The 13,803-nt window shown below is 49.5% G+C and overlaps 2 protein-coding genes across 2 annotated transcripts in view; one reads left to right on the forward strand and one right to left on the reverse strand.

Moving 5' to 3' along the window:
• DYNC2I1 (dynein 2 intermediate chain 1) overlaps positions 1–12,890 on the reverse strand; it is an 850,736-nt gene extending 837,846 nt beyond the window's left edge. The window contains 1 exon segment of the mRNA XM_050785712.1: positions 12,887–12,890. The gene's annotated coding sequence lies outside the window, so the exon portion shown is untranslated.
• PTPRN2 (protein tyrosine phosphatase receptor type N2) overlaps positions 1–13,803 on the forward strand; it is a 1,007,974-nt gene that overhangs the window by 468,598 nt on the left and 525,573 nt on the right. Inside the window, exon 11 of the mRNA XM_050785710.1 lies at positions 11,456–11,535. Coding sequence (XP_050641667.1) covers positions 11,456–11,535 — 80 coding nt within the window. The remainder of the gene's footprint in view (positions 1–11,455; positions 11,536–13,803) is intronic.

Below are 13,803 nucleotides of genomic sequence, written 5' to 3' on the forward strand. Positions count from 1 at the left end.
ACCCATCAATTTTTCATCCATCCGTCTACCTCCTCATGCATCCATCCAGCCATCCACCCATACATCTGTCCACTTATCCAGCTCTCCACCCACCCATTCATCCATCCACTTACCTACCCAACCACCCATCCACCCACTCATCTATCCACCCATCCATCCACCCAATCCTCTCTCCCACCCACTCACCAACTCATATATATATATCATATATATATATCTCATATATATATCTATATATATCCACCAACCCATTCACCCATTTCCTCATCCATCCACCCACTCACCCAACCATCTCTCTACCCATCCATCACCTATCCCTCACCCATCCACCCACCCACCCATCTCTCTACCCATCCATCTATCACTTATCCCTCACGCACCCATCTCTCTACCCAACCATCTATCACCTGTCCCTCACCCACCCACCCACCCATCTCTCTACCCATCCATCTATCACCTATCCCTCACCCACCACCCACCCACCCAACCATCTCTCTACCCATCCATTTATCACCTATCCCTCACCCACCCATCTCTCTACCCATCCATCTATCACCTATCCCTCACCCATCCACCCACCCACCCATCTCTCTACCCATCCATCATTTATCCCTCACCCACCCATCTCTCTACCCAACCATCTATCACCTGTCCCTCACCCACCCACCCACCCATCTCTCTACCCATCCATCACTGATCCCTCACCCATCCACCCACCCACCCACCCAACCATCTCTCTACTCCTCCATCTATCAACTATCCCTCACCCACCCACCCAACAATCTCTACCCATCCATCACCTATCCCTCACCCCCCCAACCACCCACTCATCACTCTACCCATCCATCTATCACCTATCCCTCACCCACTCACTCACCCACCCACCCACCCATCTTTCTACCCATTCATCTATCACCTATCCCTCACCCACCCACCCAACCATCTCTCTACCCATCCATCTATCACCTATCCCTCATCCACCCAACCATCTCTCTACTCATCCATCTGTCACCTATCCCTCACCCACCCATCTCTCTACCCAATCATCACCTATCCCTCATCCACTCACCCACCAAACCATCTCTCTACCCATCCATCTATCACTTATCCCTCACCCATCTACCCACCCAACCATCTCTCTACCCATCCATCTGTCACCTATCCCTCATCCACCCACCCACCCATCTCTCTACCCATCCATCACCTATCCCTCACCCACCCACCCACCCAACCATCTCTCTACCCATCCGTCTATCACCTATCCCTCACCCATCCACCCACCCAACCATCTCTCTACCCATCCATCACCTATCCCTCACCCACCCACCCACCCACCCCATCTCACCTATCCCTCACCCACCCACCCACCCATCTCTCTACCCATCCATCACCTATCCCTCACCCATCCACCCACCCAACCATCTCTCTACTCATCCATCACCTATCCCTCATCCACCCACCCACCCAACCATTTCTCTACCCATCCGTCTGTCACCTATCCCTCACCCACCCACCCACCTCTCTACCCATCCATCACCTATTCCTCATCCACCCACCCACCCAACCATCTCTCTACTCATCCATCTATCACTTATCCCTCACCCATCCATCTCTCTACCCATCCATCACCTATCCCTCACCTACCAACCCACCCACCCATCTCTCTACCCATCCCTCACCTAATCCTCACCCACCCACCCAACCATCTCTCTACCCATCCATCACCCACCCACCCATCTCTCTACTCATCCGTCTATCACCTATCCCTCATCCACCCACCTACCCAACCATTTCTCTACTCATCCATCTATCACTTATCCCTCACCCATCCACCCACCCAACCATCTCTCTACCCATCCATCTATCACCTATCCCTCACCCATCCACCCACCCAACCATCTCTCTACCCATCCGTCTATCACCTATCCCTCACCCACCCACCCACCCACCCATCTCTCTACCCATCCATCACCTATCCCTCACCCACCAACCCACCCACCCATCTCTCTACCCATCCATCACCTATCCCTCACCCACCCACCCAACCATCTCTCTACCCATCCGTCTATCACCTGTCCCCCACCCAGCCACCCACCCACCCATCTCTCTACCCATCCGTCTATCACCTATCCCTCACTCACCCATCTATTCATGTTATAGGCTTCACCCCAAATCCAGGTGTCAAATAGACAAAGCACAGGTCAGTCTGTCAAGCCAACAGAGAGCATGCTAGTAAAATTAACAAACAAAAAACAGTCTACGGAAGTTTTCTTTTTTTCATTTCTAAACAACTTTCAAGAAAATTCACCAGTTGAAAAGAGAAGCATTTACTTTTATGTTGGTTGTGAAGCATCAACATTAAATGGTTAACTTTAAAACTGTATTTCTTGCCATATGCGCCTTGGCTGTCTTCTTTTTATCCACAAAAAGTCAAGGGAATCTAGTACCTGAGGCTCGTCTTTATTTAAACTGATGACAAACTTCTTCACTGCTGCTTAGGCAGTATCTGTTTGGAAAACTCTAGTCAAATGTGTTACATTTATTGTAGCCCTTATAGGTTGACTTGATACAAATAAGCCTATGTTATGTCTAAGTCATTACTAGAGAGAAATAATAACTCCCAGACTAACACAACCAAACGGAAGCCTCGGTTCTTATGGAAAACCATTTCCGAAACGTGGAAGCTTTTGTCAGAGATTTGTTCATCTTCTGCATTCTCAACTGAACGGCTGGTCTAAGAACAGATGGAGCTCAGTGTTTTCTGTGGTTAAAGTGTCATGTCCTGAAAACTAATATTCAGAAAATCACCTTGAGATGCATGATTGCTAAGATGACAAATATCGGTACATCAGTATATTGATGTTCTAAAGGCAGATAATTATATGTGTTTTTAAATTATTTCACTCATAAAAGTAGGGGAAAAAGAGATTTCCAAATAGTCCTTAGTTAAGAAAAGGCCTTTTACGCAGAACTCTTATACTCAATAGTCTGGTTGGTGGAGGGCTGATATGTTTGCCTCGTAAGTCTTGAGTGATAGGAGTATCCTAGAACACAAGCAATAAAATCAGTGTTAAAATGCTAGATGCCACTTCTCTTCTTTGTTGGCATGTTTTATGACCATAAAAAGAAATGAGCAATTATTAATATGTAGTAAACTATCAAGTAGAACCACTGAGTGATAACTCAGGAATAAATGGAATGATATTTAAAATAGAGGTAACTATAGCTAAAATTACAGTGACGAAATGATCTCTTATCTATGCACAACATATATGGTTTGCTTATTTTGGTTAAAGGTAGTTTTAAGTCAGTGAATTCTGTAGAATCTCAGGGATATACTTTTTCATGTTATTTCCAGCCCAATTGGGAGATGACTCCTAGTGGCAATAAATAGCTTTTGTTTCTCCTAATGTATTCTTCATAGGACCCATGTGAACACATTGTTCAAGTATCACACCTCTGAGGGCTCTAGGCTGCAGATGTGTGTGAAGACTCTTTCTTTCATCAGGGGAAGAAGGATGTGTGTGAAGCCTCCCTCTTTCATCAGGGGAAGAAGGATGTGTGTGAAGACCCCCCTCTCAGGGGAAGAAGGATGTCAAGACATCAGGGAAGAAGGATGTGTGTGAAGACCCCCTCTTTCATCAGGGGAAGAAGGATGTGTGTGAAGACCCCCTCTTTCATCAGGGGAAGAAGGATGTGTGTGAAGCCTCCCTCTTTCATCAGGGGAAGAAGGACTTGTGTGAAGACCCCCTCTTTCATCAGGGGAAGAAGGACTTGTGTGAAGACCCCCTCTTTCATCAGGGGAAGAAGGATGTGTGTGAAGACCCCCTCTTTTGTCAGGGGAAGAAGGATGTGTGTGAAGACCCCCTCTTTTGTCAGGGGAAGAAGGATGTGGGGAAGAAGGATGTGAAGACCCCCTTTTTGAAGCCTCCCTCTTTTGTCAGGGGAAGAAGGATGGGTGAAGACCCCCTCTTTTGTCAGGGGAAGAAGGATGTGTGTGAAGACTCCCTCTTTCATCAGGGGAAGGATGTGTGTGAAGACCCCCTCTTTCATCAGGGGAAGAAGGATGTGTGTGAAGACCCCCTCTTTTGTCAGGGGAAGAAGGATGTGTGTGAAGACTCCCCCTTTCATCAGGGGAAGAAGGACTTGTGTGAAGACCCCCTCTTTCAAGAAGGATCAGGGGGAAGAAGGAAGGATGTGTGTGAAGACCCCCTCTTTCATCAGGGGAAGAAGGATGTGTGAAGTGTGAAGGATGTGTGTGAAGACTCCCCCTTTCATCAGGGGAAGAAGGATGTGTGTGAAGACCCCCTCTTTTGTCAGGGGAAGAAGGATTTGTGTGAAGACCCCCTCTTTTGTCAGGGGAAGAAGGATGTGTGTGAAGACTCCCTCTTTCATCAGGGGAAGAAGGACTTGTGTGAAGACCCCCTCTTTCATCAGGGGAAGAAGGATGTGTGTGAAGACCCCCTCTTTCGTCAGGGGAAGAAGGATGTGTGTGAAGACTCCCCCTTTCATCAGGGGAAGAAGGATGTGTGCGAAGACTCCCCCTTTCATCAGGGGAAGAAGTGTGAAGAAAGACCCCCTCTTTTGTCAGGGGAAGAAGGATGTGTGTGAAGACCCCCTCTCTTTTGTCAGGGGAAGAAGGATGTCAGGGGAAGAAGGATTTGTGTGAAGACCCCCTCTTTCATCAGGGGAAGAAGGATGTGTGTGAAGCCTCCTCTTTTGTCAGGGGAAGAAGGATTGTGTGAAGCCTCAGTCAGGGAAGAAGGATGTGTGTGAAGACCCCCTCTTTTGTCAGGGGAAGAAGGATGTGTGTGAAGACCCCTCTTTCAGGGGAAGAAGGATGTGTGTGAAGACTCCCTCTTTCGTCAGGGGAAGAAGGATGTGTGTGAAGACCCCCTCCCCCTTTTTGTCAGGGGAAGAAGGATGTGTGTGAAGACCCCCCTCTTTTGTCAAGAAGGACCCCCCTCTTTCATCAGGGGAAGAAGGATGTGTGTGTCAGGGGAAAGCCTCCCTCTTTTGTCAGGGGAAGAAGGATGTGTGTGAAGCCTCCCTCTTTTGTCAGGGGAAGAAGGATGTGTGTGAAGAAGGATGTGTGTGAAGACCCCTTTCTCTTGTGTGAAGACCCCCTCTTTCATCAGGGGAAGAAGGATGTGTGTGAAGACCCCCTCTTTCATCAGGGGAAGAAGGATGTGTGTGAAGCCTCCCTCTTTTGTCAGGGGAAGAAGGATGTGTGTGAAGACCCCCTCTTTTGTCAGGGGAAGAAGGATGTGTGTGAAGACCCCCTCTTTCATCAGGGGAAGAAGGATGTGTGTGAAGACCCCCTCTTTTGTCAGGGGAAGAAGGATGTGTGTGAAGACCCCTTCTTTCATCAGGGAAGAAGGATGTGTGTGTCCCTCTTTTGTCAGGGGAAGAAGGATGTGTGTGAAGACCCCCTCTTTTGTCAGGGGAAGAAGGATGTGTGTGAAGACTGCCTCTTTCATCAGGGGAAGAAGGATGTGTGTGAAGACCCCCTCTTTCATCAGGGGAAGAAGGGTTTGCATGAGTGGGCGGCATTCCTTTTTGACATTTCTTCCACCATAAATAGGAGTCACCTTTCACAATATGTGAATTTGAATGTCAAAAGGTGGATGGTTCTCCCAGGAACAATGACTCAGAAATTCCACATGCTCTCAGATCAAATGCTTCTTACCATAGGTGTGCCTGGCACAACCGTCGGGATGACACCCTCAAGATCTGCCCTGAAGTGGCCATTTACAGATTCCTCGTGAGATCTGCACTCCACTGTCCAGAGTCTGGAAAGAGACAATCTCCTCCCTTGTCTCAACCACGTCCTTCCAGAAGGAAAGCAACCAGGCTCCCCCAGAAAGCAGTACAGTGTACGGGGACTGCGTGAACCCACACAAGGTGCAATCAATTTAGAGAGTAGATTTTATGGAAGAATTCAGAGGAGGAGCAGGCCCCTCCTGAGCAGAGCACAGACCGACAGCTGTGGTTCAGAGGAACCCTGTCACATGTCAGCTATCCTGCCCGATCCTCCAACAGCCCTGCAAGGTTTGTCTTGTTCCCCTGATTTTGCAGGGTAAATAATGTAACACGCAAAATCGCCCCACGAGGAAGTGGTGGCTAAACAAACAATTGGATCACAAGTCTTGTAAGCTCCAGTGCTCCCATCCTCTCTACAGTATAAAACTGTAAAATGTGAAGAAAATAATAAGGTTGTTGATGTGTGTGAAAGCGTTTCAACACAGATGCTAGGTGGCAGATGATCCTGATCATTCGCAGATTCTGTATTTGTGATTAATTTGTAATCCCCAAATCAATGCTAATGCCGAAGTCATTCCTGGACACACACAGAGCCGTGAGGTTCAGGTTGCCTGAGGCGCCCGTGCTCTGGTAGGAGAGGAGAGCCCTGCCTTCTCCCTTCAGCTCATACTGTAAAACACGGCTCCTCTTCAGGGTCTATTGAGTGTCACATTTTCCACATTTTTTGTGCATTTCGTTGGTGGTTTTGTTGTTTAAGTGGCCCCAGCACAGTGCTGAATGCTGACTGTGTTCCTAGTGTTGTAACTGGCTCAAGTCTGCTGTTTGCCACTCAGAGGCCGAAAACGTGAGAGTGAGGTGTGGGCAGAGGAAAGCAGTTATTACTCAAATGCTGGCAGTTAGGGAATGGCCAGGCTCATGCCTTTAACAGGTCATTCCCCCTTTTTGGCTGGGTGAGGGGTTTAAGGAGGAAAAGGCGTGGAGCTGTGTGTAGTGCAGGAGGACGCCGGGCTGTGTCTTTCTGATGGTTATCTCATCATGTGCGGAGGCCTCGTTTGTGTCATTGTGACTTCAGTCTGGGAGCGGTGGGCTACCTGTTCCTAACTCCCACTCAGCAGGGGATTCTGCAGCTGGGTCTCTCTGCCTGTTCTGTTTGAAAATTGGCCCCTGGAACTTCTAAGCAGGTCTGTAATTAGATAGGTGAGCACTGTGTAAGGAGGGCCTGGTGGAGAAGGGGCCATGAAGAATTTCACAGTATGCTTCAAAGCCAAAGCAGGAATGGGAAGGAAGTGTGCTAATTGTGTGTGAGGCTGGGACACATGGTGACAACATGCCTGATGGAGAAAACACTCGTGTGGATGGGCGTCGTGCGTGTGGATGGGCGTCGTGCGTGTGGACAGGCGTCGTGGGCGTGGATGGGCGTCGTGGGCGTGGATGGGCGTCGTGTGCGTGGGTGGGTGTCGCGGGCATGGTTGGGCGTCGCGGGCGTGAGTGGGCGTCGCGCGTGTGGATGGGCATCATGCGTGTGGGTGAGCGTCGAGGGCGTGGGTGAGCGTCGCGCATGTGGGTGGGCGTCGGTGTGGATGGGCCTCGAGGGTGTGGGTGGGCGTTGTGGGTGTGGATGGGCGTCATGGGGGCATGCTGTGAGCTCAGCATTCATAACTCAACCACATACATTCAATGAGTCTTTGAGTGGAAACACACATAAAACAAGGTAATACGCCCATCAGTTGACAAAAACACTTGTGTCCAGAGGCTCACAGGAGCCTCACCCTCTGTTTCCCGTAGGAACAATGGCTCAGTATCTGCTTTCTGATGACTTTGGAGAACACAGCTGCCTGGAAGAATGAGAACTGAGTATGGTATTCTCAGTCATTATTTGTTGAATCTGAATGAAAATCTGAAAGTCAAAACTAGTGTTTCTTTGTTAAACCTAGATGTTTCCGTATAACTTAATGTCTGGGGTTCCATATGTCTGCTTTGATAACTTTTACCGGATTGTAACCCTAATTCTTTGCTGCCGCTTTAACTGCAGTAGATCTGGTACGCGTATGCCTGACACGCCGTGTGTGACAAACGCCGCTTGTCAGGAAGCAAACGTGCTCAAGAAAAACTTGCTTTCTCCCCGAGAGCTGTAACCTCAGGTGCGATATTGGCTCCTAAGAGACTCTGCAGGGCTCTGGGCATCTGTGTTTTCCTTTTTATTTCCCGATTAGTACAGAAATTCCCCTTTTTAGGCCAGCAATATGCACATGGGATTTACTCAATTTTCCCCAAATGTCTAAAGAGACAGAAAGCTAAACAAGATAGCAGAGACGACCAAGGCTCCCTGGTTAGAAAGAAGTTGGTGGGAAGGCTGACCTTACTCCCTCCCCAGAAGCCTCTCACCTGGACCACACAGCACTCAGCCATCTGCCACCTGCACAGCAGACGTGGCGGGGGGGGGGGGGGTAACAAACGCTAGGGCAAGTTCTTCCTGCTGGGAGGAATCTCTGCTGCTGATGGTGCTGGGGGCAGAGCCAGCAGCTCAGCTCTGGAGCGCCCAGTGTCGCCCCTGTTTACTGCAGACCCGCTGGGCCTGGGCACCAGAGTTTATTGAAAACTAGAGTCTTCTAGGCAGAGCAAGTCCAAGAGGACCTGTGGGTCTTGCCGCACTTGACAGCTGAGTAAACTGAGGCCCAGCAGAAAGGCCCAGGAGGGCCACAGCACAGTGACTCACGGAGTTCGACCTGCAGCGGGGCCTCGGGATAGACACGTCTTCCCACGTCGGAGCAGCCGCTGTGGGTTTTAGGGAGGAGCTTGCATGTATTCCAGTTAGGGAAGGTTATGCAGGTGGGGTCATGCTACCGACCCTCTGAGTCTCCTCTGGAGATGGCTCCTCCTGCCCCGTCCTCCCGCAGGGTTCCCGAGAGCACAAGGACCAGAGCCAGGGTCAGTGCATCGTGGCCGCAGGCGCCTGGTCTCGCTGGTGCTGACAGCGAAGGTCACTGGGTGCTCACTGCCTGCGAGATATGCCCCGAGGGTGTCAGGAGCACTCCCTGGCGACCACCACGGCCCCACGCGATGGTGACGCTCGGCTTGCATGTGAGGAAGGACGCGGGCTATGTGGCTCTCTCCTGCAGCCCCCACCGGGAAATATGGGGCCATGTGTCGGTCACATGCTTCTTCATAGCATAAGCGGCTGGGTTTTTGGACTCTGAGAAACCAAGAACCTCTTCCTCATACCCTTTAGAGGAAACTTTCAGCACCTGAGGGAAAAATTAGGTTTAGGAAATTCCAATCCCATCTGTCAGGGAATCCAGATGTGGTCAAGACTCACAGTTTCACAGAAGCTGTGTGTAAGCTGGAAGCCCTGTGGCTGAGCTGTCTGTCCTCAGCGTTGTTTTCACAGAAGCTGTGTGTAAGCTGGAAGCCCTGTGGCTGAGCTGTCTGTCCTCAGCATTGTTTGTGGTCGAGACTCAGTTTCACAGAAGCTGTGTGTAAGCTGGAAGCCCTGTGGCTGAGCTCTCTGTCCTCAGCGTTGTTTGTGGTCGAGACTCAGTTTCACAGAAGCTGTGTGTAAGCTGGAAGCCCTGTGGCTGAGCTGTCTGTCCTCAGCGCTGTTTCGGGGGTACGTGAGAGCTGCTTGTGTTAATGAGGACTTTCTCTTAATTTTAGAAAACCATTCAACCGAAATGTCGAACCGGTCACAAATATGAATCGATCGTCTCCTGCGTGGGTGAGGCCCTGGCAGGACTCATGCCTCAAAGAGCCCATCCTCTGCTCGGAAAGAAGGAAACATCTATAAACATCTGATGTGCCATTTGAGCACAAGTGTCAGGCACTCAGGGCCCTTGTGGAAGATTTTGGAGACAGGGAGAATCGGCCACTCTCACAGTCCTCACTCGGGAGTAGGGCTTTGAGAGGGGGCAGAACTCGGCACTCATGAGCGAGCAGGACGTCGTTGGCAGGAGAGCTGCAGTCCAGGGAGGGAGTGGCCTCCTCCTATCTGGGGGCCCATAGTGGGGACCAGCAGAGGGCCCAGCCGAGGCACCATAGACAGGCCTGGGGCCTACGGCTGAGACTTTAACCTGGGCTCGAGAAGACACCAGCTCCTCTTCTGTGGTCAGCCCTGGAGGCGACTTCCAAGGACATTTTGCGTGCAGTAGAGCTGGACGCAGGAAGTCACTCCGCTCTGCTGTGACAGGGCACAGGCTTGGGCTAGAAGGATCACAGTGGGAACCAAGAGACAGTGGTGGATGTGGTGCATTTTCCAAGGGTTTCCGCAGAATTTGGTGACTAGCTGGATATTTCTGGCATAAGGAAGCCGAAGGGAATATCCGTAAGGTTAGAACGCTGTTTGCTCCTCAGAGCAGGCGCTGATTCAAGGCAGACCTCGCTGAGTTCAAAGTGATGCTGAGACTTCCACGTGGAATGTTCAGCCATGGCCGTGGTGTTAGGATGGTAACTGTGCTGCCTCGCGATGGCGCAGCAGTCCCCTCTCCCCTCCACCGAGGGCCTGCACACGGGGGAGCTGCCCCTGGCCGGGAGAATGAGCAAAAATCCCAGGGAGGAAGACCAGAGGTTGGGACTAAGGTATCATGAGTGCAGATATTTGAATCACAAATACCTGTGAGGTTGAAAGGATTTTGGGTGCAACGTCCATGGCCTGGGTGTCATATGCTACCTTGGGATGAGCCTGTGGTGGAGGGAGGGAGGGGAGGCGGGTGCAGGGGACGGAGGGGAGGCGGGCCAACCTGTGGCACTTCTGACCAGCTGGGCTTGTACCCGTCAGCAAGGGTGTGTGGCTGCAGTGGGGACAGAAGGGACCGTGGGCCACATGGTACCCACAGTTTAACGGCTTAGATGGGAGTGCAGGCACCTCCCAGGGACCAGGAGGCAACAGTCTTAGCTGCCGTCTCCCACCTCAATTGGGTCCTCTTCGCATTTCCTGTCTGTTCTGGGGATTTACTCCTTAGAAGACATTTAAGGGGTCCGTTCCGGGAAGAGCTGTCTATGGCTGTCGTCTGTGGACATGGAGTCGGTCCATCTGTCTTTGGGAACGGACGCTGGATTCCTAATTCATTTTGCGATGGCTGTAGGCACAATAACCAGTTCCTACTGCATGTGGGGTCTTCAGATGAATTAGATGGTTTAAAAAGTAATGTATTGTTTCAAATTATGGTTGACATAGCATTTAGGAAGCTTCAGACAATTTTGATAATTCCTGTCTAGCAATTCCCTGCCAGTTGTTTTTATACAGAGTAGTTCTTAATGACTTTGGTAGTTTTTTAAATGGTTCCTGTCAAAAGAATTTTAAAAATACTAGTCTCTTTCCTCTCTGCTCTTGATTCATACATCTCCCTTGGGCACCAAAGACTAAAATCTGTTTCAATAACAACTTTTCTTTTTCCCTAGCTAGAATGTCTGCTTGCTACTGTTGGGTTTGGAGGCTGATTTGAATTTTTTAGGATAGCATATTACACTGTGATGTGTGTTTTGGAGAAGCGAAGCCCAAAAACAGAATTCTTGGCAAACGGAAACAAAGGTCATGGTGTGAAAGAAAACCTATGTCTGGTGGAGTTCGTGCCTGGAGCCGCAGTGGCCTCGGATATTTGTGTTTTTAAAAACACACCAGTGTTTTCCATGTCGTTTTCAGAAAAGCAGTGTGGCACGTTGACTTCGTTACGAACTTATTTTAAATTATCCCTTCCAGGGTTCTCGGACCAGCAGTGACCTTCAAAGTGGGCGCCAATGTCCAGAACGTGACCACTGCGGATGTGGAGAAGGCCACAGGTGAGGCGCTTTCCACACACACGTGTACACGCACACACACGTGCGCACACACACATGCACGCAAACGTACATGCACAGCCAGGGCAGAGAGAGACTCAGTACCCACAGGGAGCAACCCAAAGGAAGGTCACAGTTTCCGTGGAAAGCTGGTGTGTAGTGACGGGGACGAGGGGGCAGTCGCAGGGCAATGTGGCTGTCCGTGGGCACCGTCTGGGATTTCGCTGTTTGGGGAGGGATGGGCCGCCCTGATGCGTGGAACTGTCTCAGATAGAAGGCAGGACACACAGGGCTGCAAGTGACCGAGAACAAGTCCGGCTTTTGGAAAAGGAGGATTTCGTGTTTGTAGTAACCCCAGTGTGTGCAGAGCATGTGCAATTTTGCTTTGAGGCTTTTCATTTTGTACCAGACCAGGAGCACACACTGGCCCTGCTCCTCACTGTGGTGGGCAGGTACCACAAAGGATCTGGGAGCTTTCAATAAAAACCAGCTGACTTCCAGACAGTTTCACTGTTCACAGCCCAGGGTTCTGGGCACTGCGAATCACACATTTTTGAGATGTACTTACAGATAGAGCTTGAGTGATCTTTGTTATATGATTAATAGTTGTCATTAAGTGAAAAACACAACACTTTACTCACCAGAGTCTTGAAGAACAGAATGGGGTGGTGGACACAATGTTGTATTTTCGTCAACCTGGCTTTTTTTTTTTTTTTTTTTTTTTTTTTTTAGCTTGTTGAAAACTCTTGTAGCGTGTATTGTTTAATCTTCCTGCCTAGTAAGAAAAACACGGGAAGCGTAACAGAACCTCAGCCTGGCAGCTTTCAGTGCATTAGGACCGCTCCGCGCCCAGGGCACTCCCGTTCTGTAATCATTGATAAGACGGGGCTGAACGCACGGACCCAGCCACAGCAGGAAATGACTCTTGCTTTTAGCCAGTCCTTTAGATTGCTAAATCTATGAACTTACTTTTTTTTTTTTTTTTTCTTAAATTTATGTCTTTTTTCCCCAGTGTAAAATGCAGCAAAATACTCTGGTTTGTTTCGGGATTTCGATACTTAGTTCTCATTGATTGAGGCGTCACTGCACTGGCGCCCTGTAAACTTGAAGTTTCTTTTTCCCATGAGAGTAATCAAGGCGGGAAGTAGCCGCCATGTTCTACGGGATAGAGCATGTCGCTGGTCCTATCTGTTTTGGCTGCTATGGATTTGTTTATGGGACATCCTCGTGCCCTCAGTAACTCCTTTGCTCAAGGTGGTGATTTAGGGGGCAGAGAATTTGTGGTTGAAATACAATGCTTTGCAAAGCTGTACTAAACTTCTGCAGTCTGATTTAAGGTTCATGGAGAGTTGAACCCCCAGTCTCATTTTGTTGCCATACTTTGCTGTGAGGCTTGAGGAGCTGGGGTGCAGAGCTTACTCCAGCTGGGCGGTCCAGTGCGGTCCCGGCGCAGAAAGTCAGCGGGATCCATGCCAAACACTCCCGCGCAAGAAGGAACGGGGGTCCCAGCAACGGCTTCAGCGCCTTGTGGCTGCCGGAGCTCCCTCCCTCCACGGCATCTGTTTTGCTTGCTCCAGTTCCCCGTCAGAAGTGATTACTGGAGATATTTAAGACCAAATCCGTGATCAGGTATTATGCAAAAATGCATTGATAATTATTCCATGATTGGCAGTTTCTCCAGTACCGGGGAGCAACGCCACTGAAATTAGGTTTGCTGGACCTCAAGGATGCTAGGAATGGCAATCTTGTTATCTTTTTAAAAACCGTAACAATGTACTCACAGACAAGGACCTTTGATTTATTTTATGGCTCTCTAGAGAAAATGAGGTTGATTATTTGAAAGGTAGTTTCTCAGTCATTTCAAATGTGTTCATGTTATTTATCGAAGTGCTGCACCAAGGGGGAGTCACACAGGAAATGTACGTTTGAGTTTGTGTCTCATATCGACAACTTTCTAAACATTGAATTTGCTAACTTGCACCAGTGCGTCCATGTTAACTCCTGTAGCTGTGCAAGTCGGAATGTTTCTTGCTTGTTGAACGTGTGCAAAATTGTTTACATTCATGCAAAATTTTTAAAGAATTAGTTTTTTAACTATTTTTGAATAATTCTATGGTGTCATGAATGTGCCTGATGCTATATAAGACAGATTGACTGGGCGCAGTGGCTCACGCCTGTAAACCCAGCACTTTAGGAGGCCAAGGTGGGCGGATCACTTGAGGTAGGGAGTTCGAGACCAGCCTGACCAATATGGTGAGACCCCATCTCTAC

Source organism: Macaca thibetana, chromosome 3 (assembly GCF_024542745.1).
Source record: "Macaca thibetana thibetana isolate TM-01 chromosome 3, ASM2454274v1, whole genome shotgun sequence".
Lineage (NCBI taxonomy): Eukaryota > Metazoa > Chordata > Mammalia > Primates > Cercopithecidae > Macaca > Macaca thibetana.